The sequence below is a fragment of the Atractosteus spatula genome, chromosome 8, assembly GCF_055471065.1.
Source record: "Atractosteus spatula isolate fAtrSpa1 chromosome 8, fAtrSpa1.hap1, whole genome shotgun sequence".
NCBI classification, from domain to species: domain Eukaryota; kingdom Metazoa; phylum Chordata; class Actinopteri; order Semionotiformes; family Lepisosteidae; genus Atractosteus; species Atractosteus spatula.
This window is the reverse complement of record NC_142713.1, coordinates 42,708,266-42,734,335: the sequence shown is the minus strand read 5'-3', so window position 1 is coordinate 42,734,335 and position 26,070 is coordinate 42,708,266. Positions and strand designations below refer to the sequence as shown.

Sequence of the window (26,070 nt, the reverse complement as noted above, 5' to 3'; positions counted from 1 at the left end):
GGTTATTGCGGTACTAACTGAAAGATACTGAGTGAAAGACTGTTGTCCTGTTGTTAAAATGCTTGTGGTTCTTCAGCAGGTTCTAAATTCTGGAGTATATTGCATACTCCATATGGCATTGCAGGGAAGTTTTATGACCATTTATGCATTCTCCTACAAAATGCTGTGGAACTACCATTTTTTTAGTTTGATAAAAGACTGGAATAAATGTACATTTAAAGGGAAAGTGTTTCTTTTCTCAAGAGCTTGCTTGTTAAAATATACTTTATTAATTTGCCTCAGGAAATGCTATCTTAAGGATCTGGAATACTTGTGAAACCAACATTTTTGTTGTGAAGAAGGAGCTGGCCAAGCCTGTTTTCCTTATTTTTTTCATTTGCTGCCTTTTTGACGATCAGCAGCGGGCAGAGTGGTGAGTGAGAGGACTGTTCCTCCCCTTCACTGTGTTTTCAGTTGCAACACTCCAGAGTTGAAAGTTTAAAGTGAAAAACAATTACAGACCGCAGCAAAAACAATCTTGGTTTGAGCCAGTGGTGCATGAGATGAATGAAATGGAAGATAATTTGCAAGTGACCAAGCATTAAAATGATGGACTAATGTAATGACAATTGTATTTCGCCACAATGGAGGTTTTATGTAGTTATGAGTACTTGCATACAGCAAATATAGGTATTATGCAATAAGTGCTCTCTCTTTAGTGCTACTTCTGAATTTACTCTGAAACACCTATTTATATTACGTATTTAGACATCAGGGGTTTTTAGATTTTTTTTTAATTATCTGTTTTAAGCTTAACTCTTTGAACTTGTTTTGCCACGTGATACAAGTTTCCTCTACCCTCCATATTTTTCTTGTCAAATTAAGAACATGGTGTTTCATTTTTTAAGTGATTCTACACTATGTACTACAGTAAATTAACAGTACTTTTACTGTATTTTTTAAATATTTTTTTATTTTATGTAATGCATGGATATTAAAAGGTGAGCAAACAGATAACCCTTTAAAAAATATAATTAATTTTTTGGGCGAATGTTAGGTTTTGAAGAAGTAGAAGTGACAACCTCATTGTCATGGAAAAGTATTAAGTTGTAGAACAACTAAGACTAAATGTTGCCCATCTTATGCTGCAGGAGTGGTTTAGTTTCATAAAATGTAATTTTGCTGGTTCACGCCTTTCATCAGAGTATCACCACAGAATTTTAAGTTCAAATTACAATTTGTAATTTGTAATATACCACATAATAGAACTCTTTGAAAGACTGGAATTTGAAATGTATTTAAAGCCTGCATACAGTATGCTCTTGCTAAGAATGTAGTCGGTGACACTACCTCATTCTCCTCCAGTGTCTCATATTCATGCATTTTACCTATGAGCAAAACAGAGGGGAATATACTCATCATAATTATCTCCCTAAACAAGGCATGCAAGGTAGATAATGGAGGAAGATAATTAGATGAAAACTAATCTAATCTAAAACTAATCTTGTACAGTTGACTCATAATGCATCCATCCATCCATTTTCTATCCGCTTTTTCCAGTACAGGGCAATGGGGGAGCCAGAGCTTATTCCGGCAAGCAATGAGCACAAGGCAGTTTACACCCTTGATGGGACGCCAGTCCATGTTGGCTGATCAATTCAAAAATAATATCTTCCTACATTTGTCAACTTTGTTTTGAAGTGAGATGTGGTTATGAGATAAAGGTCTCTTATCTTACCTGCTGTACAGGGTGTCATAAGTCATAAGTACAATTACATCATGAGGAAGATGTATTAGGTATTAGGAAAATGTTGCAGTGTTTACCTGAAAGTAATATGACATTATGTCTGGAGTAATTTTATCATTATTCAAGTCTGTGTCCATTTAATATGACTGCAGTGAAATCTGAAAAATAAATAATTGAAATGGATGGAGGCAACAGTATCATTGTTTATCTTAAACGTAGTACCCCCCTGTTTATGTACAACACAGGGTTTCAGAATTTGGGGATGAAAGTGAAGCAATAAATGCTATTTTGTTAGTTTTCAGAGACATTTTTTTGGTACTATAATAAAAGCGTTCGTAATCTGTTCTGTGATTGGGCTAGATGAGACGACTCAAAGGCACCACTTTGCCAGACCTCTTTAAATTCTTAGACATCTGGTGATCCAAACATAGTTCTCCATGTTGCTGATCTCAACAGATTTGCTGTTTCAGACTGTACTGTGGCTACAAATAGACTAATCTCACATCTCATGACCTAGGGTCAAGTGTGTTGTTTCAATAACCCTAAGATATTAAAGTGATTCCAGACTAGTGAATACATGTACAGTATGTAATAATTATTCTCAAGAACGCTGCATATATATCATTAAGTATTTTAGTGTCTTTTGTTTGATATTCCGAAGATTGAAGGAAAACAAGAAATCATTGGTTATACAGTAATGAACTCCTAGTGTCGTTCATTTTCTTGCCGCTGTAGTTAGTGCTGCATTGTTTAGCCGATCAGAGTACTTCACTGTTTATTGACCTTGCACTGTCGTGTCATCACGAGAACAACAGGTCTACACAATTGCCATATTCAGAATTTGGGAGCGGTTTTAGGGTTAATGCTTGTAATTTTTAACTCATTAGTCTGTGGAAATGTTGATTTAAATATCAGCGGTGGATTTTAAATATAGTAGTATGCAGTAATGTAGTACTCTTAGTAGTAGAACTAAACTTAAATCCTTGTCCACTGCTGTCTGTTAATGTTATTGCATGTCGTGAATAGAACATTCTTCATACTGTATGGTACTGAGTTGTTGTCCAACAAAACTACATTAAATGAATTAAAATTGGGCATGTTGCACACTCTTTGCTCTGTTCATTTGAAACATTGAACTGTAATGTTATTTCATAAAGAACATTGCTGTTCTTGGAGGAGTCATAATAAGGGATAACCACTATAATTCTGGGGCCAACAGTTTTGTTTACAAAATAGGAGCAAGCTGAAACAGTTCAAGTCTATTAAACCTTGAATAGAAATAACACAGGTAAGAGTTTTTTTGGTTTTGTTTTACTTAAATTCAGAGTGCAACACAGAATACTTTTTGATACTTTGTACAGCATTGTGAACTGCTGTCTGGCCTAAAATACTGCTGGAAACTTGATCCTTCTGTAATGAAGAGATTAGGTTTCCTGGTTTGGCTGTGCCAGTAATTAAATCAGATCACTGAGTGAATTTTTTGTAATAACTTGCTCATACATGTGAAAAAGATACATCTGACATTACCAGGCTGCAATATACTAATCTTATAATTCTTCCATGCATAGCCTATGAATGTGACATGCATTAACTTTCTCAAGAATCAGATGTTAATGTTGTTTATATTTGCTGTTTTTACAGCCTCTTTTTGAGTGAAGCAGGTCTTGTCTTTTAATGTGGTGTTACCATGATACCTTTTACAATTTCTCATCTTCTTATAGGATTTAAATTTTAATAAATGTGTATTCCAGTGACTTACAGTAGGTCATCTCAGTAACAGTATTTACATGGCACAGGAATTCAATGACAATACTGTTTAGTATTTCAGTTATTTACTTTGCATCAATCTTGATTCATCCAGGAGACAATTGTTTTTCATAGAATTTAAAGTTGCTTCTTGTATTCTTACAATTTTTTTCCGCATTTTATTTTAGTCTTTATTTTGTCATTCACATTCAGTTAATGTTTGTATACTAGTTTCTGCTTTGAGAACTTTAATTATTGGTGCCTTGAGAAGGTGTTATTACTGGTCTGGAAGCTAAATTTTGTGACCAAATTAAAACAAATAATGACATTTTCTTATACCTGGTCTACCTAAACCCTCAAGCTGATTGTTGAAACTTTTAAATGTCTTTTAAAATCTTTAATTTTAATAAAACGTGGATGTTGAATAAAGTAAACAGTTACTAATTACATAAAACAACATTGAGGAAAATGTTACAGAACATGAATACTAAAAGTTTAAGAAATACATTTGTATACTTTCTAAAGAATTATAGAATATTGAAAAAATTACAAAGATTATAATAAAAGCAGAGTTTGTTGGGCACTAAAGTTTTAAAATACATCAAGAAAGTTTTATAAGCAAACATTTGTTTTTTTATTAAGACTGTTGTATTCAAGATACAAGAGTAATTTCAGCTTACACAATAATGTATAACTATACAGATCTCTTTTAAAGTGCACACTAGCATACAGTTGGTCCCTGTTACAGTTAATCACAGATCAGATACCCACATTCCAGCCCTTTCACCTTCCATTCAGCATTCCCAAAGGGCTACAGGAGACTGGATCATGCTTCCCAGCCATGTTGAAGTTGATAACCTGGTTTCTTTGAAACTTTGAAGAAACAGCTGGATAGGTTTTTTTTACCAATTAATTTCTAACAATCAAATGGGCTAGATGGGCCGAATGGCCTATTCTTGTTTTTAAGCATTCTTATGTTGCAAAAACACAAATGACAAGGTTCTAATGTCCATGTGTTTAGTGCTTTGTGAATTTTTAGGTAATAGCACACCTCTATTTCAAGATAAACGAGACACATTTGATTAGTTAATGAGTTATTCGAACAGATTATCCCAGGATTTTCGTCAATTTATCATACCCCTCTACAAGCTGTAAATATCAAGGTATGTGTCTAGAACTCTAGGTAAAGCAATATATTTTTACAAATCTTAATTTGAATGATATAATTATAATATTACATAGACCACTACCGGTAAGAAGGTTTTACAGATACTAGAAGCACTAGCCTGATGGTATTCTGCCGATTGTCCTTGAAGAATCATATTACTGGCCATTGCAAAAACTCTTCCTCTTTCCTCACACAGGCCTGTGATGACCACGAGGAACTTGTATGGTATGCTATAGATTGTCGTGATTATTCACATGCAATCTGTGTCTTAAGATGTCAAATTTATAAAACTGATTACACTTGGCACTTTGTGCTCGAACATCTTTTTCAGAATCCTTCTGAGAGTAAAGATTGCATCAGTGCATCATCCTTTTCTCAGAACATCATCTGTATGGGTTTTTGATAGGATCACCCTGCTGTTAACGTTTTCTGGGACTGATAAAAGGGCCACTTCCTCTTAGTCATCTGACATCCATCCTTCAGCAGGTCCGCGCATATGTTGTTGATGCTGATTTCACCAATTCTGCACAGAAAATGCTCAGCAGCCAAAACATTGTTTCTTTTCTGTTTAAAAGAGTGGAATTAACCTTGACTTGTTCCTTTGCACCCAATGCAAAGTGATTTGTGATGCAGCTCCCCACTTAAACATATAAAGAATGTGACTGCGTCATAGGTACAAATATTCTTGGAGAACACAACAGCAATAATGAGAGACTCGTGCATTTCTGTCAGCTGAACAACTTGGATGTCTCCTAGACATCCAGTGGTAAATAGAGAATCAGATAGACCACATTTCCACAGATGAACATGGAATATGCTCACTTCTTGATACCCACTTGTATCACTGGAAGGAACACTCAGAAATTAAGAAATAAAATGAAAACCAAGTTGCACATAAAACTAAGAAAGACCAGTTTGAAAGTTGTAGCTTTCAAATATGACCAAGTATGTAATCTTTTCACACTGGAAATGCCCAACAGATTCCAGGCACTGACAAGTTCACAGCCTGACATGGAGACCCAGTGGGGAAAGTTACAAAGAAGGCAGTCTTGAAGTCAGCAAAGAAATACTGGGATCACCAAAAAAAGCTAACAGCTGCCATTTAAAAATGGTAGAGGACTAGATCTGCAGTATGTATTCAATATATTTTCAAGGATGTTAATAAATGTGGACGTGTAATTTGAAAACTGTGCAGTTATTTTGCACAGATGTTTTCTTTTTCATCCGTGACACTTAAAGTTTGTAATTTTTCATATATTTATGCAACAAATACTGAATGCACACTTGGAATTTTCTGACCAAAAGGTCAAGTTCATATCACAGATGCCTTTATTGAAAGTGACATCCAAGTATCAAAGTACAGAATATATAAGCATTTTGCAACACAGTGGTTAGCATTACTGCAGTGTAGTGCTGGGGGGCCTGGGTTCAATTCCAGCGCTGGGGTGCTATCTTTGTGGAGTTGTATGTTATACCCAAGTTCATGTGGGTTTCCTCTGGCTGCTGTTCCTCTGGTGTGCCTGTCTGCCCTGTGATGGACTGGTGTCCCCTTGCCTTGCTCCCACTCCTTGCCGACATAGGCTCTGGTTCTTCCGCAGCCCTGAATTGGATTGAAGGAAATAGATGGATGTTACAGAATGAATACAGTTAATTTAATAAATTAATTTATGGCTGAAGAAGCTTTCATGCATACAGTATCTACAGTACCACACTACATGCTGTGATGCAGCTTCTGCTGTAACTGGCATTCTGTTTTATAACTCACTGCAAATTCTTCATTCTGCTTGTGCTAAAGTTTGCCTTTTTTAATTTCCTCTCCTAAAAATCTGATTTTACTGGTAGACAAACCTGGCCTTCCAAACAGAAGCTACTTTATATATTTGCAGGTGCTTCCACCCTTACTCAGGAAGAACATGTAGAAATAGCAAGTAGTGTGTTGCACAAGAAGCGTGGAAATTCTTCATCCACAGTTGGATGTATTTCAAGTCTGAGTGACAGAAGCTGGGTGGTGAATTGCCTTGGCAACAAGCAGGAGAATAGAATGCTGCTCAGTTAGTGTTTGAGGAGCTGAAAATAATTTGTTGTGGTTGGCTTTTTGAAAATTTTGGCAGACCCAATATTTTATGACTTAGTGCATCTTAGGACAAATACAGCTGATGGTGAGGACTCCTTACAGATGTACTTCACCAGTGGTAGAGGGTGGTAGACTTTTTTTTTTATTCCACTCCTACTCCATTTTACCAACAGAAACTTGTCAGTTGTTAACGTTTGTGACAAACAGCAGTGTCCTGTAGAGCAAACATTAGTTTATTATTAAAATTATATATGTTAAAAGTGGATTTTATGTGCTTGGAGCTCTAAGACTTTATAATTTCAAGGCACCTTATAAACAAAGAACTCAAAAGTGTGTTTACTGTATAAGAGACTCACCTCACCAAGCGTTTCTTTGCCTGAGTGTTCTAAGGATCTGATGTCACAGGGACACAATGCAAGCACTGTAGTCCTTGCAAAACATTATTTTTGTTTGAATTTACAATGCTGTCCTTTATGAAAAGTTACAGTATGGTCTTTATCAGGTTATTCTATGTACGACGTTGAATTCATTAACTTTTTTTCAAATTGAATGACAGTACAGCAAGACAGAGCGTCTTTTATATTGAATTAGAAATAGAACTGAAAAATAATCATTGTGTTTATTTTTAATAAGGGAAAGCCATTAACTAAACATCTGTTGAATTTGAGCATGTAGTGTTTCTGTTTTTTTTTAACTAAACATTCTTGAGAATGTGGCTTTTTCGTACATTAGGGTTTTTAGAAGGAAACAGTAGTTACAGTAATTCTGCATACATTGTAACATTGCACTTCTCATTTTTAGGGTATCAAATATTGTAAAAATTAACAATAATAATGTTTCAGGGGTATTATGTCTAGTGCTGTGTAAATAAATGACAAATATTCCAAGGCTAGGTCATTGGCAATTGCAGATGAACAGGTTAGTAGAGATTTATTATTAGACCTAATAGCAGTAATACTGTATTTTCTTGGTCCCTTGAGGTACACTTTGCAGCACATGTATCTTTTTTATTGTAAAGTTATCATTTTGTGCCATGTATATTTATTAAGGCATTTGTTTAAATATATCATTGATAGGAGAGATAGAGATAGATTGATAGGTATTGTTAGGACTCCGCTCGATTGTGATGTTAAAGTTTTTTTTGGCCTTTTATAGTTAAAGTACAGATTATGATATTATACATTTTCTTATATTTCGTATTCTCAGGCCTGAATAAGGCATCTTTCAATTTTAACTTTTAATAATTTTAATTATTCTTTTATTAGGATCCGTCCTCAGCTAGCCAGGGAGAAGATCGAGGGATGCCATATTTGTACCTTTGTGACTCCTGGTGAGCCCCAGGTTATTCTGGGAAAGGATAAGGCCTTCACATTTGATTATGTGTTTGACATGGAAACGCAGCAGGGCGCCATCTATTCCAACTGCACAGAGAAGCTTATCGAAGGCTGCTTTGAAGGGTATAATGCTACTATATTCGCTTATGGACAGGTATGTTGACAAGGCACAAGCTTCATTTTTCAACATGTCTTTCTGTGTTTGTGGGAAATGGAAATAGTTTGGAAGTTAAGAAACTAAAATGAAAATCACTGATTTCTTTTGAAGATCTTCAGTTTATTTCAAGCTATTGCTTCAAGCTATTATTTTCAAAATGCAGATGATAGCATATAATAAAGGACTAACCTTTTAAGTTCATAGTGGTTTCAAAATTCTGTAATGCCTTTCTATGTTGAATTTGATTATGGGATATCTAGTTTTATCATATATTTAGATTTATTTCATGCCGTACTTTACAGTGCCCAGCATGATTTTAGATGGTGAGCCTACACATTAACCATTAACACAGTCTTTAGGTTTCTCAGCTGAGCACAAATGTACACACACTTGTATTGCTGTTCAAGGGGACCTCCCATTGACACTCTGGCCTATACTTTCTTGAAATGAAACTCAACCAATAGTGTGACGTCAACACAAAACAAAGAGGGTTGTTGCTTTTAGATTTCAAAGACAATGCCATTTGATTTGTTCTCATACTTTTGTGGGGTGCTATATGCTGTACATATAAAGTTTTTCTTCACTCCCACTATTTTAGACTTCTGCTAGGAATTTTATTAGTATTAACTGCAGCTCATTTCTCCTTTTATCAACCTCTCATCCACCTAATTTTAAAAGCCCTGCATTGGTGGTCTGTTGTCCTCCTATGAGCCAGGTTTCTTTGGTGTATTTAATCACGTAATATGAACCCAACACATGCATTTGGTGCCAACTTTAGATTCCCATTACATACCATATCTAAAACTCATTTTCCATAACTGTGGTATTACTTTAAAAGTTTACCAAGGTCAGCGAGAGTTATATAACTTTTTTTTTAACTGACTTTTTAAAAATTTGAAAGCAGTTGTAGAATTTCTAAAAAAAGAATTCTGTTTCTTATTTTTATCATTTTTTGCTTAATACTTTGCATTTCTGCTGCCTACATTGTTTGAGTTGGAGCACACATTTCCTGTGGTTATTTTTCTTATATACGTCTGTTTGCACACAAACATAAGCGTATACTGTACAATCTCATTGAGCAGGAAATAAAGTTGTCCAAAAATACATTACTTCACTGGATTCATGCTAATGAAAACGAGTAGGTGAAAGAAATCCTTGATGTATTAGTGTTTACAGTGGAATGCCATCACTGAACATTATTTCAGGCACATTGAACAAAAGGAGGTATCTAAGCAAAATATAATTAGCTTTTCTTCTTCTAGACTGGTTCGGGCAAGACTTACTCCATGGGGACAGGATTTGACGTGAGCATTGGGGAGAACGAATTGGGAATTATACCTCGTGCTGTCCATCACCTCTTCAAAGGAATCGAGGAGCGAAAACAAGCTGCGACAGAGCAGGGATTACCACCCCCGGAATTCAAAGTCAATGCCCAGTTCCTTGAGGTATAGCGAAAAGTACCTTATAAATCTTGAAGGAGAGCTATTTTAGAACGATATAAGTTGCACCTATTTATAGAATCACTTTGGCATGTCAAGAGATTTATTGCCTGCAAAACGTCCTCCTTTTTAAAATTAACCTCTGACATGTGTTTCTGGCAGCTGTTGGTTTGTACAGTATAGGGTTCTTTGTGAGCTTCGTCCAAATTGCGAATGTATTGGGCCACTGAAATGTGTGGTTGCTTTAAAAGCACAGAAAGGACTGCTATGCTTGTATGTACTGTAGTATGCATTTTTTATGTATGCAGTAACGATTAACACTATGGATATTTAACATTCATAATTTTACCATTCTGTAAACCTGTGCAAAATATAATAGCTTTATTTTTAATGTACAGTACTTTACTAACAGTACTTTTGTTAAGATATGAATTGTGAGATCCTCATTAAACCAAGAAGGAGGCTTATTTTTCCATCTTTCTAACTTTTTTTTGTGTGCTTGTACTTTGCTGAACTCAGATTGGCATGCAGCAGAACATATTTGTATTCTTTGTGTAAGGGGGACTGTCAAGGCCTCCGCTCTCCAAAGCTTCCCTACTTAAATCTAGAATCATGCTGAGATTTATAGGCTGTTTTCTGTAGGTGGGAATAAAGCCTGCGATCGGTTTTCATAGAAGAACAAAGTTTTACAATACAAATTTATAGGCAATATGCAGGGTCATGCATGATATTCAGTGAAAAGAGTATCAGTCTTATGATGCTCTGGTCTATGTCAGTTATTCCCATCCTTTTGTTACTACTAATGGTAAGCTTGCTGGCTGGAATTCCTACAGTATGCATGTTCTGCATTTTGCCATGCAAAACTACTCTGGTTAGAAAAGAGCCAGTCAGATTTATTACACAATTTTTCCTTAAATACATCTGTTTTATTTACATTCTTTGTTGCGCTGAAAACATTGAGACAAATGTCATGGTGTTTATATGAATGTTACTGTTCTAATTCATCCTAAAATATGTAATAATATATGTTTAAATGTAATGTGGTTAATTCTCTTCTTATACAGTATGTAGTACAGTATGTGTTATTCACCACCTTTCTAGTCTTAACCTTCCTGTCACTAATATAGACCTATGAGCATACAGTATTCCAGGATTTTTTGTGTGTGAAAGAAGTTCTATGTAAGATATTGTGATAACAAAAGGTATATCACTGCCTTTTTTTTAGAATCTGAAATAAATACATTTTAGATGTGAGAAAATTCCTTTGGGTATGGTATTTATTCATTTAGTCTTTCTACTGCAGACAAAATCTGTCCAGTACAAAATTAAAATTTTAATTATTTATCCAGCTTTATAATGAAGAAGTATTGGATCTTTTTGATTCGACACGTGACATTGAAGCAAAGAAACAGAAGTCCCATATTAAAATCCATGAAGATGCAAGTGGTGGTATCTATACAGTGGGTGTAACTACACGGACTGTGAGTTCTGAGACAGAGGTAAGACCCTAGTTTCATCAACACTTATCTCTTCAGGGAGATTATGACAATCTGCAGATCTAGTCACTGAATACTGGAAGTTTTCACTATACTGGAAATATTTAACATGTTAATGTCTTCGTGAAATTTTATCAAAAAGCTTTGTGTTTTTTTCTGGAAATCATTAATTTGAGGAAATCTCAAAACGCCCATGCCACTGTAAGAGGAAGAAAAGTTAATTAATTCATTTATTTGAATCACTGAAAAGAAACGGTGTTCTGCTCTTTCAGATGATGCAGTGTTTAAAGCTTGGAGCCCTGTCCCGGACAACAGCCAGCACTCAGATGAACGTTCAGAGTTCTCGCTCTCACGCCATCTTTACCATCCACTTGTGTCAAGTGCGAGTTTGTGCAAGCACTAACAATGTACGTTTTCTGGGTGAATACTTTTATCCACTAGTTTTGTTTGGTCAGTGGTCTTTTGTGGCAGGATTTTTAAGATCTTTGCTATCATTATCTGTTGCATTTCACCAGGGTGGAAAGGTGGTGTTTCAACCTTTCACATGAATGCTTTTTTACTTTTTTTTTTACTAATTGTTGTAGTAATTAGCTTTCCTAATTCTCAGTGATTGACTCGCCATTTTCCAGACTGAAGTATTCTACACACAGTAATAGCAATAAGGTAACAGGTTCCTGAGATCAGATTTTGGGTTTAGTAAAGGGGTACAGGCTTGGTAATCTTTTTCTTCAGTCAGTTGTTTGATCATTGAAATGCAAGTAAACCAATCAATCAAGTTCCTTTATATCCTTTAAGAAAACATACAGAATGTTTTCATACACTTTATATGCTTAAGGAAATAAAACATCATTGTCAGGTCCATTTAGTATGTGACTTAATTAAAATAGGTTGTTTTTTAAAAAATGATTTCATTTAATATTTTTCTTCTTTTTTTGTGAAGCAGGATAATGAGACAGATAACAGGATAATAAATGGGTCTTCCCAAATAGACGAGTTTGAAACTCTCACTGCCAAATTCCATTTTGTTGACCTTGCGGGTTCAGAGAGATTAAAGAGAACTGGAGCGACAGGGGAGAGAGCCAAGGAAGGAATATCAATCAACTGTGGTCTGGTAAGACTGAGGACCAGCCCAGCTCCTCTGCCAATAACATTTGTTTCCTTTTCATCTATTGTTCTGTCATCCCTCAAGCAAAACAATGTTCTTTACAAGTGGCTACGCAGAGCTTAGGAGTCTAACATGAGCAACAGACATTTCAGGACAGGTTGAACTTGATTTCTGTAACTACATTTTAATCTGAAGAATTTAGCAATTAAATTTGCCGATGTAGTGAACTTCCTTGAAAATGGATCTGATCATTTCAGTTTTAATGAGACAAAATCCTTTGTAAGATAATACAGATATTTTTTAGTTTTTTAAAATACCTTGAAATGGAATAGATGGAAAATCTCTGGATTTATTTTTGTAATAGTATTATAGTTCTTTTTCTAATGAATGGGAGCTTTATCTTCTTTCGTTGCATTTTAATATTTTTTTCTTTCCATACATTTTAGTGTATGTCCTTCGAAATTGAATCCACAACTTTTAGTGTATAGCTATAATATGCTGTATTATTTTCCAAATTAAAAGTTTAAAATACAAATGTAGTTTTTAGAAATGATTTTCAGATTCCACCATTCATTTCCTGAATGATCTTATTTTAATCAGTACTGTGAGCACCATCTAGTGGTTATCTTGTAATTTTCTAGCTTTTCTTTGTTCACTGTTTTTTATACAGTATTTTGTTTCCATTCAAATATTACTAAATATTAAAATAACAAATATAGTTCAGTGCATTCCAGCACCATTAATTGTTTACATTTATTTATACTGTATCATACAGTGCACAAAAACACAACCTGTGTGCTGTGTAAAGAAATAAAGTAATAGACGTTAATAACAGTTACAATTAGTTAATTTTCAGTGTATTTACATCTTTTTGTCTGTTTTAAGCATTTATACATTTGTAACATATTTTAATAAGAATGAGAATGAATCTCAGGCTTTGGATGGAGTGGGGGGGGAGTGTGAAGATTGTCACTGATCTTGCTTATTAATGTGTTTCACTTTGTTTAAGCTGGCACTTGGGAATGTCATTAGTGCTCTTGGAGACAAAAGCAAGAAGGCAACTCATGTGCCTTACAGAGATTCCAAATTAACTCGTCTATTGCAAGACTCGCTTGGAGGAAATAGGTCTGTATTCCGCTGTAGTTTTCATGTAATGTTGCTATTTTGTAGAATAGACCACAGTTTTTATTGTTTTGTTTAAATGGCATTTCTTTGGTGTTTTCAAAAATGTTAAAAATATCTTGTATGTTTTTCTATATAATAATAAAAAAACCTTTTTATTTTAACCCGCAGCCAAACTGTGATGATAGCATGCATCAGCCCCTCTGACCGGGATTTCATGGAGACTCTGAACACTCTGAAATATGCGAACCGGGCCAGAAACATCAAGAACCGAGTGATGGTGAACCAGGATAAGGCGAGCCAGCAGATCAGTGCTCTTCGGACGGAGATTGCGCGGCTACAGATGGAACTCATGGAGTACAAGACTGTAAGAGAGAGTGTTACATAATAAACAAATGACAGTTTTTCCTCAGTCAATAACTGTAGCTCTTCTCTTGCACAGATAAGACAAGATCACTTTATTAGCCATATACAATGGCTAATAAAGCCAGACATGTGTTCATGGAATATCCCTAGACATGCAGAGTGAAAGACATAATATATTGTCGCCCATGCCATACACTGTACAAATCAGATCATACAGAGGAAAAATGGGAAAGATCACATTAGCTAGTTTATGGTATATTTAAATGGGTGATTAAACAGTTTATTTTTTATTTTGATTACTTGGTTTCATGCTTAGGTCAACCCATTTACATAATTGGTTTGCCTCCACACTTTGGTATATAGTGGATAGGTAGACCTTAAATTGAGTTATCAAATGATTATCCAAATGTCACTTCAGTAATTGAAGGGGCAGAAGAATATTTATATATTTTACAGTTGGGAATATTCTGTAAAAAATTAATTTGCATAGTAGGTAAAAATCAAGCTAGGTTAGACAAGGAATGCGAACATTCAGGCACAATTAAGACTATATGTGTCTAGGAGACCATGTCAAAACTAATTGTTCTAAAAAACTGCAGATGTGCAGACAATGAGAGTTTGGCAAAATCTAAAGTATCCATTCACAAGAAATAGATGCATTATCATTGTAAAAAAGTGTACATTTGTGCAAGAAATAAAAATGATTGTAAGCATGAAAGGAAAACTGTATATTCAAATCAGAAATCAATTTTAGTTAATTAAACAGTGTATCTGGATTAAATTACTTGTGTAAATTACTTGTGCAGGTGCTTGAAGGCATTCAGTGCAAGAGTAATCACGTTTTTTTGCAGAGTTTCCGCTCTGCAATCTTGTAAGATTTCATATAGTGTATGTTGATTTCTAGGGGAAAAGAATAATAGGAGAAGATGGAATGGAGAGTATTAATGACATGTTTCATGAGAACTCTATGCTACAAACTGAGAACAACAACCTAAGGGTGCGGATTAAGGCAATGCAGGAGACCATCGATGCTCAGCGAGCCAGATTAACCCAGTTACTCAGTGACCAGGCTAACCAGGTGCTGGCCAGAGCAGGTGCGTCCTTTCTGTATGCCCAGTGAAATCCAGTAGTACTAAAAACACATGGACACAAGTGATGCTTGTTTGTTTCTTTCTCGAAATAATAACAAATATGTCAGTTTAAGTTATTTTTGTTTTTGCTAGCACGTAAATATTAAAATAGACTTCTGAAGCTATTTGATCATTTACAATACAGTGCGTCATCTAACTGAATTTTATATTTTCTTATTTGTTAAAATGCAAAATCTTGTTATGCTAATAGTGATTAAGTTAGTGTCTATAAATCTGTGACTCTGTTGTATTTATGCAATAAAATTAACCTTAAAATCTAGATTTGTTCTTCCTTGTTAATAGAGTGTACAATAATGAAACCTTTCTTAACATCATGGAACTGTCATCATGGACTTTTTCCATGTTATATTTCTCTTTATATCTAATGCTATTTTTCACCAAATTGCATTTCTGTTTTTCAGGTGAAGGAAATGAAGAGATTGGGAACATGATACAAAATTACATCAAAGAAATTGAAGACCTCCGGTATAAAAAAAAAATCTGATTCTTTTTATATTCATGTTTTAGGTTCTTTAAGGGGTTTTAAAACAACTTTGAAAAGTGTTTTTTTTTAATAATCTGAAATGAAATAAGCAATGTGATTTGTTATAAATAATACATTAAGGCTAAAGGCTAAATTAAGTCAAATCCGTATTCCAACTACAGATCCCAAAGGTGATGCATTGAGTATTGGGTTTGTTATTTATTATTGGTTTGAAGTTGTTGATTATTAAGTAGATTATCAGTGTAATTATTAATATTCCCTTATGTACATGTTTTGTACAACTGTTAGGTTTATGGGAGTGGCCTCACAGTGTGGTAAAGTGCATTTCTTTTAATTTAGGGCTAAGCTTTTGGAGAGTGAAGCAGTGAGTGAGAACCTTAGAAAAAATCTTTCCAGAGCTTCAACACGGACCTCCTTCTATGGAGGGCCCTCATCATATACCACGTCATTGATGGGACCCGAAAACGAGACCACAGACATCATCGAATTGGCCAAGAAAGACTTGGAAAAACTCAAGAAAAAAGAGAGAAAGAAAAAGAAAAGGTGAGTGTGACCATGTTTAGATTGATCTTATTACACAATGCAGAAATATGAAAGTGAAGTTTTTTTGTTAGTAGGACAAGTCAGTTTGTTTGAAATATACATACCTGGCAAGCATATCCAATAATTACATTTTTAGTGCTTTGTATTGCCTTTTAAAAAGGGTATTGGGAAAATTGCTAACTCTTAGTACTAAAATAAACCCAATTTTTTTGTCTCATAATGTATCTGCTTTTGCTAGCTCTTTATTACATGTCTGTGAAACACCTAAAACTGCTTGTTACCTAGTCTCAGCATGTAAAATGCTTTTGAAAGTTTATACATGCAAGGACTGGGAGTTACGCAATGCATAAAATAACAGTTTACATCTATTCTGTAATATATGAGGGATTTGCTGTCATGCGGTATAATTTTAGATTTTGATCATTTTATTTCTAAATCTGAGACTTAAAATCTGCATTTACTCTGTAGTGTTTGATGGATTTAGGCTTTCACATTAAGAATTTTAAATTGTGATTTTTAAGCAACAGTTTGCAGCTGTATTTTTGCTTTTTAGTCTCTAAATCGTCTTGAAGCAGTAGTCCTCCTGTGAAATTTAAATTTTTTAACTTTACAATTTCAATAACAAAGAAAAAAACTTGTGAACATTTTGCTTTGTAAATGCCAAACAAAAGGTCTCATGCAACATTCCTTGTTTTGTTTCTGTGTTAAAAAGGTAGGTGCATTCCACAAAAGAAAGTCAAATTCCCATGTCTCCAGGTTGTGTTTTTAGTGTCAGTTCTCCCTTTTCCAAAATCTCAAAACTCAGAAACCCAGAAACCTTCTGCTTCCTGGCTTTTAAACTGTCACCTGATGAATCGTCTTGCAGTAACTGGTCAGGAGACTGGGGGCAGCACCTTATTGCCCACAGCTTTATGTGGAATGTGATACAGACAAAGGCTTTCATCTTGTCTGACTTTTCTGTACTATCACAATACATATGCGAGAAGTGAATGAGTGTTTATAAAAGAATGGGTAAGTGACATGCATTTAGTCACTTTTGTTAAGTTGTCCAAGTGACACATAAGCAGAGATGGAAGGTGATTAATTGCAGTGCTCCATGTACAGCCACACAACATGGATCACTGAATATAGCAGCCCGGATTCCAGTAAATTGTAAATGTCACAGATTTGCCCTATAGTGGACATCAGGAGTGCACCATCCACCACCAGAATGACTGTGATGTAAGCTGCAAAGTGGCTACAAGGTTTTTCCTGTCCTAGTCAACTGTAGCCACGAATCTGAGAGCCCTTTGGCCATAAACTAAGTCGTTCATTTCAGATATAGTGTGGAGTAGAGCAATAGAAGGGTGAACTGTGGTCCTGAGGTGACAGGACTGTGGTCCTGTGCAGGTAAAAAAAAAAGCCAACCTGCGCATCACTAGCCCACATCTAACCTGGTTATGTGGAGTCTGGTATTACTCTGAAGTCCAGAATCTGCAGATGTCAGATTAAACTATGAACCATGCTCATGCAGTAAATCTTAAAATTATCTGGAGCTAGACTATTCAGTGCCTTGCACACTAGTAGGAGATCCTTAAAGTTCTGTTTAAATTTCACAGGGAACCAGTGCAGTTTACAGCAGACAACGTTCACAGCTGTTTCAACAATTGTCTGCTTAGCGCAAGGACTGATAAATTCTGGACATACTGCCACATATAGTATTTAGTACCCTAGAAGATACTCCAGTTAAGTAAGGCATTACAGAAGTCTAATTTTGATTAGCTAAAGCCAAGTACTGTACCAGTAAAATGGGGACAACAGGGGTCTTTATTAAGCAGTGCTATTCATGCAGAAGACTTCTGTGCTTCAGATGATCAAAAATATCATCAAAGAGCTGGGAAGCAATCTTTGAGTAGAGGCTCAGGAATAGGGTCCAGGACATGGGTAGTATATTACAAAAATATCATCAAAGAGCTGGGAAGCAATCTTTGAGTAGAGGCTCAGGAATAGGGTCCAGGACATGGGTAGTATATTACAAACATATACAGTAATTGTATAAATGTATAAATGTGTTATATAGTTAAGTAGAGGGTGGGAAAGCAAACCTATTGAGTGATTCAAACATTTTAGAGATGCTGATCAAAAGAACTATTGCAACCCTCCCACTAAGACTGGAGTCGAAGGAAGATCTGTCTGTATTAAGAGGTTCCATCAAAGCGTGCTGATGCTCATAGGCCTGTAGATGCATGTAATGCCAGAATTTCTGTGGGCCTCCCCATTCCTGATGTCCTGTGAAAAGAACTTGTTGCTCCGTGTTGTGATCACTTTCAGTTTGGAAACTATTATTCTGATTTTGTGGATTAGTTCACTTGAGTTTGTTATTGCATTCTGTTTTGCTAAATGTATATATAAGATGCTTGTGTACAGTATACTGTATATACAGTACACAGTATATACTGTATGTGTGTGTGTATTGAGATGCTGCCTGAGGAGGTACAGTGTCAGGGCTCTTAAAGTAGGCAGGGACTTGGGAACAATTGCACAAAGGCAGCAATAATGTACCAAATATTGTTCGCTTTATTTTACAGTGCAGATAAGGAAAACTAAAACAAGCAAAAGCCTAGCTCACTGTGCTCTAACTAGACTTTTTCAAGTCTCAATTTGAGATAATTAAGTTGCTTACCAGCCTCAGAACAAAAAAAAACATGCTCAGTCACAAAACCAGCTATTCAGCCATCTTGTCCACCTTCTCATTTAGTTACAGGCTGCTTGATTCCAGCTCTTGCTCTAACACCTCTAGCTCACTCTTTTTTTCTCTCATGCAGTGGAAGGTCTTGTTTAGATACTGTAGCAGATGTGGAGCTCTAAGTAAGCTTTTTCTTCCTGGTCTTCCTGGTTTATACAGTCACCCAACCAATCACTATGGTTGCTCTGATCAGTTAATAGAATATATTAGATCATCTCCTTTGACTTCTGGGGAATATGGTAGAAGTAAAATCCTACAGTGTTACAGTTACATATATAAATGTGCCAGAAAAAAATTACAAACACGTTTCTGACATTACAATTTATGTCATATGTAGCTAGGATTAGATGAGGATACCCCTCCCTGAGTGATCTGTACCTTATGTGGTTACCATTAACTTGAAAATAAGCATGCAAATATCATGGCACAAATTCCTAGAGAAAGTGGCTACAGAACACAAAAATGTTACAAAAGTCTGCCATTTCTTTTAACAGATTGAATCAAACTTTTATACAAGTTGTGTTATTATCTGTTCAATTGAAGTCGTGAGTTTCGTTAATGAACACTACGCTTTCCAAGTTAGTTTCTATCAGCTGGAGTAAAGCAATGGAGGGTGTGTGGACCCGGACTATTACGTGGTTACGTTTTGTTGCCATGTTCCCGATGGTAATATTGCTGATACACACATTCTGCCTTCTTAAAAGCTACAGACCTATTGCTTGTTTTCACACATAACCATTGTATGTGCAGACTCGCAAACGTACTTTTCTTATTATCCATGTTTTCACACATTTTGCCAGTTATTCTAAAGAAAGCAATGAGTGGTACGCAAAGCGGCATGAGCTCTTTCTACAGGTATATGGCACCATCTCCTTTAATTGGTTTACTATCCTAAAAGGTGTTTGCATGTATGGATCTTTATGTGTGAAAATACAAAGTGTTCCTTCAAGCCCACCTTAAGCTGCTTTTAAACCCACATTATCTTTATAGTCCTAGCAGCATCTTCGGAGAGATGCAGACAACACACACAGATTCCCCACGTTATGGGGAATCATCAATCCATCCCTCTTGTTTTTCAATTACGACCCCAGAACATACAGGTAGCAGAGTTTTCAGGAGGACACCCACGGCTCACAAACTGAAATGAAAATACCCCAGCAGGCTTCATTCGATGTAATATTTCGTGATTTGTGTCCTGGGAGCTCATGACTGCAGTCAGCCAGAGTCGGCTGGAACTTGTGATTGTCGAGCTATAGAACACTACCTGCAGTCTGAATGGAAGCTTTTATCACATGTTGCCCAGGAGCCTTTTATTTCATTGTAACAATTATTCAAAAGTGTTTTCAGATAAAGAAGTGTTCTGGTGTCATCTGTAAGTTTGAAAAACAAAAATTAAGTTTTCACCTTTCTCTGAGGTGAACCATAAAATAGTTTGTCTGTCACTGTGAACGCTGTTTTATGTGTCTTTACACTTTTCAGCATGTTCATATGTGCTACCTAAAGATATAATTGATATTCTAAATTCTGGATATGCTTTTTAAATAATTTTTAAGTTGCAGCACTGTGAACACATAAGAAATATTGAACAGCATTTGAGAGTGCAGTGCATGTATTTGCTTTCTGCCTGAAGGCTGCACTAAATTGGTAGTGTATGAATCTGTTTAGCATGGCAGGGTGATTGTTGTTACCTTTAGACCAACGCTGACACTTGTTTTTTACATTCTTGCTGCTTTTTGTGCTCTCTGGGTTTTGCCTCACGTGCCTTCCTTTACTGCACTTCTCTCTGAAGGCTTCAGCAGCTTGAGGAAAGCAGACGAGAGGAAGAAAGGTTGGCTAATTCTCTCCCAGATTTTCTAATTTGGGCTTCATTTTGACAGGTAGTTGCCACACATGGAGGAAAACCCAACTAAGCAGCTTTTTTACCTTTTGACCATTTCTCTCATTTGTCTTGTTTTGTCAAATAACCAGGCGGAAGTTTGACTGGGCCAAGTAACGCATACAGTATGTTGTAAAAAATGCAAAGAGATCAAATGTTATTGCCTTCTAATATCTTCTGGAAGGATTTGCAAATCAGTTGAAGTTGTTTTGCAAGTTGTGTTTAAATTGGTGTTTTGACTTATGTCTTGATGACAATGAAATTACAGACAAAGATAAGACAACAAAAATGTGCTTTGTCTGTTGCTTTAAATGTTTAGTTTTGGTCTTCACTGATTTTACAGTGTAGTGAATCTAATCCAGATAAAAATAAACAAAAGTCAATACAAAGTCTTGTAAGCAATCACCAAAGAAATGTAAAAAATACATATCTAAAAGTATTTTTGAGTATTCTTGAGATCCGTTCTTATTTAGCTGCACATTAGTGTACTCAAATTAAAAATGATAACTTCTAAGATGTTAAAAGTGTGGGTTTTGTAAATGTGGCTTGGTAACTACCCCTACTTTCTTTAGGTTATCTAGTCACTTTTAGTTTGAATGGCACTCTTTTTACTCACAAAATAGCCACAATCATTTACTAACACCTTTTTAAAGTGCAATTTCAATTATCTTGTGATTTGGCTATTTTACAGTGATTTGTCAAAGAAATCTCAGTTATTCATTGAATCCATTAACATTTTTTAATCTCGTCTTGCTGTGCACTATTGTATTTGCTTTCTAGTAATTGCTTTAGTGCACTTATTCTAACTGATCTTTGTTTATTTTTGGAGATGCTAAAAAGGTCTTGCTTACAGTTTTCTTTCTGTACTGTATATTTGTGGCTTGTACAGTAAAGTTTTTGTAAATATCACAGTTATGGAGAATTATTTTTAAATTGTGGGTCAAGTATAAATGTATCTTTCCTGTATCCTTTAGTTTCAAACATTTAGAATGCAAGTTGTAAAGCCAATCTAGTTTCTGCCTAGTGTTAAATTCTTGAGACATTTGTTTTTCCTGTGGGTAGACTACGTGTCTAATCCATTTACTTTGGACTGGGTGATTTTCTCACAGGGAAAGTAAATAATATTCTCTAAAACTTTGCTGTTGTGTTTTCTGTTGTCCTAGTGGTGAATGCAATTGATGCGCTTGTTTTTCCACAGTGTTATCAAGGAGGAGGCTCCTGACAATGAGCAAGACAAGGGAGTTGAGAAGGAAGCTGCTGAACGATCTAGCCATGAAGCTGAAATGGTATGTCTAAAAGATCGTTTACTCCTCTCTGTTGTGAAATTATTGTTAAATTGCTTGTCCTAATAGTTGCATCTTTTCTGTGAACAGGAGGGACAGGATGTTAGTGATCATGAAGAAGGAGAGGGGGATGAGGAAGAGGAGGAAGAGGACGAAATGGAGGTGGATGATAGCTCAGATGATTCTGATTCTGAACTGGATGAGAAAGGTAATAACATAATGTATATCACCTATCGCATAACGTAAAGTCAATTTTACTATACAGTGCAAAGGCATGAAGGACAACAAAAAATCCAATCAACTTCAAACCTGCTAAATAAACGCCTGAGAAACATCCCTCACGTACACTGGCCCAACATGATAAGTAATAAAGATCTAGGGAAGAGCACAAACCAAGAACAAATTGAAACACAGCTTAAATGTAAAACATTGGGCTGAATCAGGCATACATTGAGGAAACCAATAACCAACACCACCAGGCAAGCCGTCACTGGGAACCCCCAGGGGGAGAGGAGACATGGAAGACCAAGAAACAGCTGGAAGAGAGCAGTGGAGGCTGAAATGAAAGAAACAAACATCATGGCGGGCGATGGAGTGAACAATGCAGCATCGACCCATACATTTGTGGATCCTCTGCTCTTCAAAGAGCAAAGGGGTTTAAGAGAAAAGATGCAATATTGTGTGTTAATGTGTGCCTTTTTGCCTTTTCTGTATAATACAGTTTAATACTAAGTAGTACATTTTAGTTTTTTAAAAAAACATTAATTTCTAAAGATGAATTAACAATTGAATTGGAAATACATCTTTATTGTATGAGATTTATCCATTTGAGAATGATCATCTTCATTAAAAAAACATGGAAGTACGCAAGTAGTTTTAACATAGGTATGACTTATACAACCTTGAAATATGTACAAGTGTAATTCTTCCAATTGTATGGTTATATTTTGAATATGTTTTTTATTGACTCTATCTTTTTAATTATTGACTTCTTCACTGTATGGCATTCAAAATCCAGACAAAGCTGTGGTATAAAGCTTATGCTAAGAACTTACGCACTGTATATTTCTGCAGGGACTCTTTAATCTATTTCAGTGTTTGTTGGGGTTAAATCATTTCCAGAGAAATTACCTCGTGCCGTTTAAAGCAACCATGCTGTGTTTTTCTTTAAAAGCTAATTTCCAGGCAGATCTGGCTAACATTACATGCGAAATCGCTATCAAGCAGAAGCTGATTGACGAATTGGAAAACAGCCAGCGTAGGCTTCACACCCTCAAACAGCAGTATGAACAGAAACTGATGATGCTTCAGAGCAAGATCCGAGACACACAACTGGAGAGAGACCGGGTTCTCCAGAACATGGGTAAGACTACAGGATGTGAAGTGCATTCAATGTAACAGAACTTTCCTAGCAGAAGTTTCCTGGCAGGCAATTCGGGGCAGCGATAGTAATTTAAGCAATAGTAATTTAAAACATGTCCCTTAGGTTCAATGGAGTCGTATTCCGAAGACAAAGCTAACAAAATTAAAACGGAATACGAGAAGAAGTTAAGCATCATGAATAAAGAGATGCACAAGCTGCAGTCTGCTCAGAAGGAACATGCTCGCTTGCTGAAGAACCAATCTCAGTATGAGAAACAACTGAAGAAGCTGCAGCAGGAAGTGGCAGAGATGAAGAAAACAAAGGTACCAGTGCTATATTTTATGTGATTTTTCATTTTATGTGATTTTTTTTATATTGAATTCTGCAGAAAAACACACCCAGGTTTAAGTTGTTCACAACAAGCTGTGTCCACCCAGCTTGTTGGGACTTCCAAATATAAATCGCAATTTCAGTGCAGTTGTTTTTTATTCTTAGACACAGTAAATTAAACATTAGTTCGTACAAAGCCAACTGATGAAAAAGTGCTGTACTTTTTTGTTCTACAAAATCATTTGAAGAACAGATATTGAAACTTGTCAGAGGTTGATAGTAAGTCCATTAAGCCAATATAGCTGGTAGCATAGAGAATACGTGTCTGAAATCCTCTGAGTTTGTACGACCATCAATGTCTTGTTAGGTGCGTCTTATGAAGCAAATGCGGGAAGAACAAGAGAAAGCCCGGATGGCAGAGTCCAGACGGAACCGGGAGATCGCCTCACTGAAGAAAGACCAGCGCAAACAGGAGGTAGGCGCAAGGGCTTCAGGTTATTTCATAACATTGCAGGGAATGTCCTTTACTCGAAACGTGCTAATTAGTACTTTAAATATTTCTTAAAACACAATGTCCTGCCCTACATTCTGTTCTGCAGCATCAGCTACGGCTTCTGGAGGCGCAGAAGAGACAACATGAGTTAATACTTCGCAGGAAAACAGAGGAGGTGAGGAAGGCCTTTTATGTATTTTTTTAATTTTAAGCGATAAATAAGGATTCTGAAATTTTGTTCCAAGTCGTGTTTTTTGAGTAAGAGCATCAAATAAAAAACTGTGGTGGGTTCAGGTGATTTTGTCTAGACAGAATCAGTAACTGAATACACCCAGGTGGGAATCATGTTGTAGTAAAAAAATAATGCAGAAGTGGTTAAAAAGCAAAGTGCTTTAGAGACGAAGTTCGGCCACACTTTAATGGGGCAATGCATTATTTGCAATACAGAGCATAGGGAAAAAACATTAAATTGACTGTTACATCAAAATACTTTAGCACAGAACCCATGAACACAAATAATAATACAATATACATAAACGCATTAAAGGAGAAGCTGGCAAGAAAAGTGAAAACTTTCAAGCTGTATCGTTTTACTTCTGTTAAGAAAGGTACAGTATATGGGATGTCAGTTTTTAATGTTCATGAAAGCAGCAAGGTTATGATATGTACTGTATATTCACACAGAACACAGATACATTTTTGCAGATTAGATAGCTAGAGATATTGTTTTTCCATTAATATCCCTCTTACAGCAAAGGTAGTGAACACTGTACCTAGTTAGCCCTTAAAGTCTTATTTTCGGTCACAAGCAACAGCTGTTTTCTGCTTTTCTGAAGACACTGAATAAGGAGAAGAAATGTCACGGGCATAAAGCACTAAATTTGTATTTGTGCTTTTGCAGATTTTTTCTCTTCTCAAATGTGGTCATGAAAGTGACGCTCAGCAGTGAATTACCTGCTAATAGAACTGTTTTCCTATCCTTTTGTTGAAAGGTCACGGCCTTGCGCCGACAGGTGAGACCGGTGTCGGGGAAGGTGAGCCGCAAGCTGAGCCTGCCAGAGCCAGTCCAGGATTCTGCTCACTCACTGCGAGCTCCCTCAAGCAGAATGCAAAGTGCAGGTTCAGTGGCAGCAACCTATGGGAACAGGTATTACTGCCGGAAGAAAATAGTAACTGTGGCAGGCCAGCAGTATTGAGGATAGTAGTGTCAGCCTACCTGTCACTACTGTCATTAGAGGTCATTCAGGCCTCTATTATGTATAAATAAATTTACATGTGGTGTATTAATTGATTAATTAGATTATTGGTGAAGGGCTGACAGTGACATTTTCACATAGGGCTAATTTAGATAAGTACTGTATATTCATGGTGGTAATTGGTGTGGGTTGTTTATGGTAGTTTTTTCTTCAGTGTATTTTGAACAGCTTTGTTAGAATCTCTTTGCACAGTATTTGTCTTTCTATTATGATTTTTCTATGTGCTCGGGCCTCACAAGCCACCTGCTGTGAAATAGTCATGTTTATTAACACTTTTTTGGTAATTTTTATCTCTTTGTAACTGCTGAATGTTACTGTTCTAATGTAATGGCTTGTCTTGTTCATATATTTATATACGGACAAATATACTAAGGTTGAAAGGCAAAGCTCTTCAGCTGAAAGGGGGTACAACAGTGATAATTCTTAGATTTGTTTGCATCTTTGGGATTCATTGTCATCCTATTTAAAGAACAAATCACTTTTCTAGCCTGTCAGGAGGTAGTGTTGGCTTTCATTTCTGTGATACCCTTTCTCAATTGCAGGAAGTACCAAAGGAAAGTTGTAGGTGTTTATTCCTCAAAAACAGCCAGAATGAAATGGCAGTCACTTGAGCGCCGTATCTCAGATATTATCATGCAGAGAATGACAATTGCTAACATGGAGGCTGATATGAACCGCCTCTTAAAGGTAAGACCTCATGTCCATTGACAATTTTCAATTTGTGCACATCAATGAATGCTAAGAAGAAAGGAAGAAGGAAAAAAAGTAAAAAATAGACATTTCAACACATTCTCTATTATTAAGTGAGAATACATACTTACTGGGAAGTTGAG

General features: G+C 35.9%; 1 protein-coding gene across 11 annotated transcripts in view; it reads left to right on the top strand.

Annotated features, from left to right (window-relative positions):
• LOC148829637 (kinesin-like protein KIF21A) overlaps window positions 1-26,070 on the top strand; it is a 62,640-nt gene that overhangs the window by 24,006 nt on the left and 12,564 nt on the right. For 5 of the 11 annotated variants that reach the window (XM_088922658.1, XM_088922662.1, XM_088922656.1 and 2 more), the window contains exons 2-20: window positions 7,980-8,202; window positions 9,468-9,650; window positions 10,994-11,143; window positions 11,413-11,547; window positions 12,081-12,251; window positions 13,255-13,370; window positions 13,539-13,734; window positions 14,638-14,827; window positions 15,286-15,349; window positions 15,708-15,911; window positions 20,426-20,464; window positions 21,711-21,798; window positions 21,886-22,003; window positions 22,970-23,158; window positions 23,282-23,481; window positions 23,856-23,963; window positions 24,088-24,156; window positions 24,974-25,128; window positions 25,780-25,924. In XM_088922658.1, coding sequence (XP_088778784.1) covers window positions 7,980-8,202; window positions 9,468-9,650; window positions 10,994-11,143; window positions 11,413-11,547; window positions 12,081-12,251; window positions 13,255-13,370; window positions 13,539-13,734; window positions 14,638-14,827; window positions 15,286-15,349; window positions 15,708-15,911; window positions 20,426-20,464; window positions 21,711-21,798; window positions 21,886-22,003; window positions 22,970-23,158; window positions 23,282-23,481; window positions 23,856-23,963; window positions 24,088-24,156; window positions 24,974-25,128; window positions 25,780-25,924 — 2,743 coding nt within the window. The remainder of the gene's footprint in view (window positions 1-7,979; window positions 8,203-9,467; window positions 9,651-10,993; window positions 11,144-11,412; window positions 11,548-12,080; window positions 12,252-13,254; window positions 13,371-13,538; window positions 13,735-14,637; window positions 14,828-15,285; window positions 15,350-15,707; window positions 15,912-20,425; window positions 20,465-21,710; window positions 21,799-21,885; window positions 22,004-22,969; window positions 23,159-23,281; window positions 23,482-23,855; window positions 23,964-24,087; window positions 24,157-24,973; window positions 25,129-25,779; window positions 25,925-26,070) is intronic. The other 6 variants (XM_088922661.1, XM_088922663.1, XM_088922659.1 and 3 more) reach the window with 3 other exon arrangements.